This window comes from Sinocyclocheilus grahami, unplaced genomic scaffold (genome assembly GCF_001515645.1).
Source record: "Sinocyclocheilus grahami isolate Dianchi unplaced genomic scaffold, SAMN03320097.WGS_v1.1 scaffold25.1, whole genome shotgun sequence".
In the NCBI taxonomy this organism is placed as follows: Eukaryota; Metazoa; Chordata; class Actinopteri; order Cypriniformes; family Cyprinidae; genus Sinocyclocheilus; species Sinocyclocheilus grahami.
The window spans coordinates 447622-448285 of record NW_015505204.1 but is presented as its reverse complement, the minus strand read 5'-3'; the positions used below and the strand labels follow the sequence as shown (position 1 = coordinate 448285).

Here is a 664-nt window from a genome sequence, read left to right as displayed (position 1 = left end):
TTTTTTTAATGTTGTCTTTGTGTCCCGCAGGTCTTGTGTGGAGTGTTACCTCAAAGCTAAGGACCCGTCGGACGAGTGTGCTGTGAAGTGCAACTCCCTACATGCCACTGTCAGCAATTCCACAGGTCAGAATCCATTGTTTTGTTTTGTGCTGTGTCCGTTTATCAGTGGTCACATGGTAACTTTTTGGCATTATTTACTCCCCTCACGTCATTCTAAACCTGTATATTCCAAGTCTTCTGACTCTTATAGACAATTATATGATGCTGTTTTAGCATTTAATCTATAAAATGTACTACTATCTATTTTCATGCTACTAGTACAATTTTTTAGCTAAAAGTATTTATTCCATTGGGTACTAATACTTATTTGTTGGATAGCCTACTAGTGCTTATTCTTTAGGTACTACTAGCACCTTTAAAAAAACTAGTACTTATTCATTACATACTTGTACTTATTTCAATAGTGACTAGTAACTATTCTGTACTTAACTATTCGTAACTATTCCTTACTAGCAACACATTTCACATTTTTGCTATTGACTTCTATAGGGATCTGTCATTCAGATATCAACTCTTCAGTTCTGACTAGTATGTATTGCAATTGTGACTAGTACAAATTTTGGTAACACTTTATTTTAAGGTGTCCTTGTTACACATGTACT

At 34.8% G+C, this 664-nt stretch overlaps 1 protein-coding gene across 1 annotated transcript in view; it reads left to right on the top strand.

Annotated features, from left to right (window-relative positions):
* The window catches only part of LOC107564862 (integrin beta-6-like), a 12506-nt gene that overhangs the window by 9359 nt on the left and 2483 nt on the right, over positions 1-664 (top strand). The window contains exon 12 of the mRNA XM_016250041.1: positions 31-125. Within this exon, the coding sequence (XP_016105527.1) occupies positions 31-125 (95 nt within the window). The remainder of the gene's footprint in view (positions 1-30; positions 126-664) is intronic.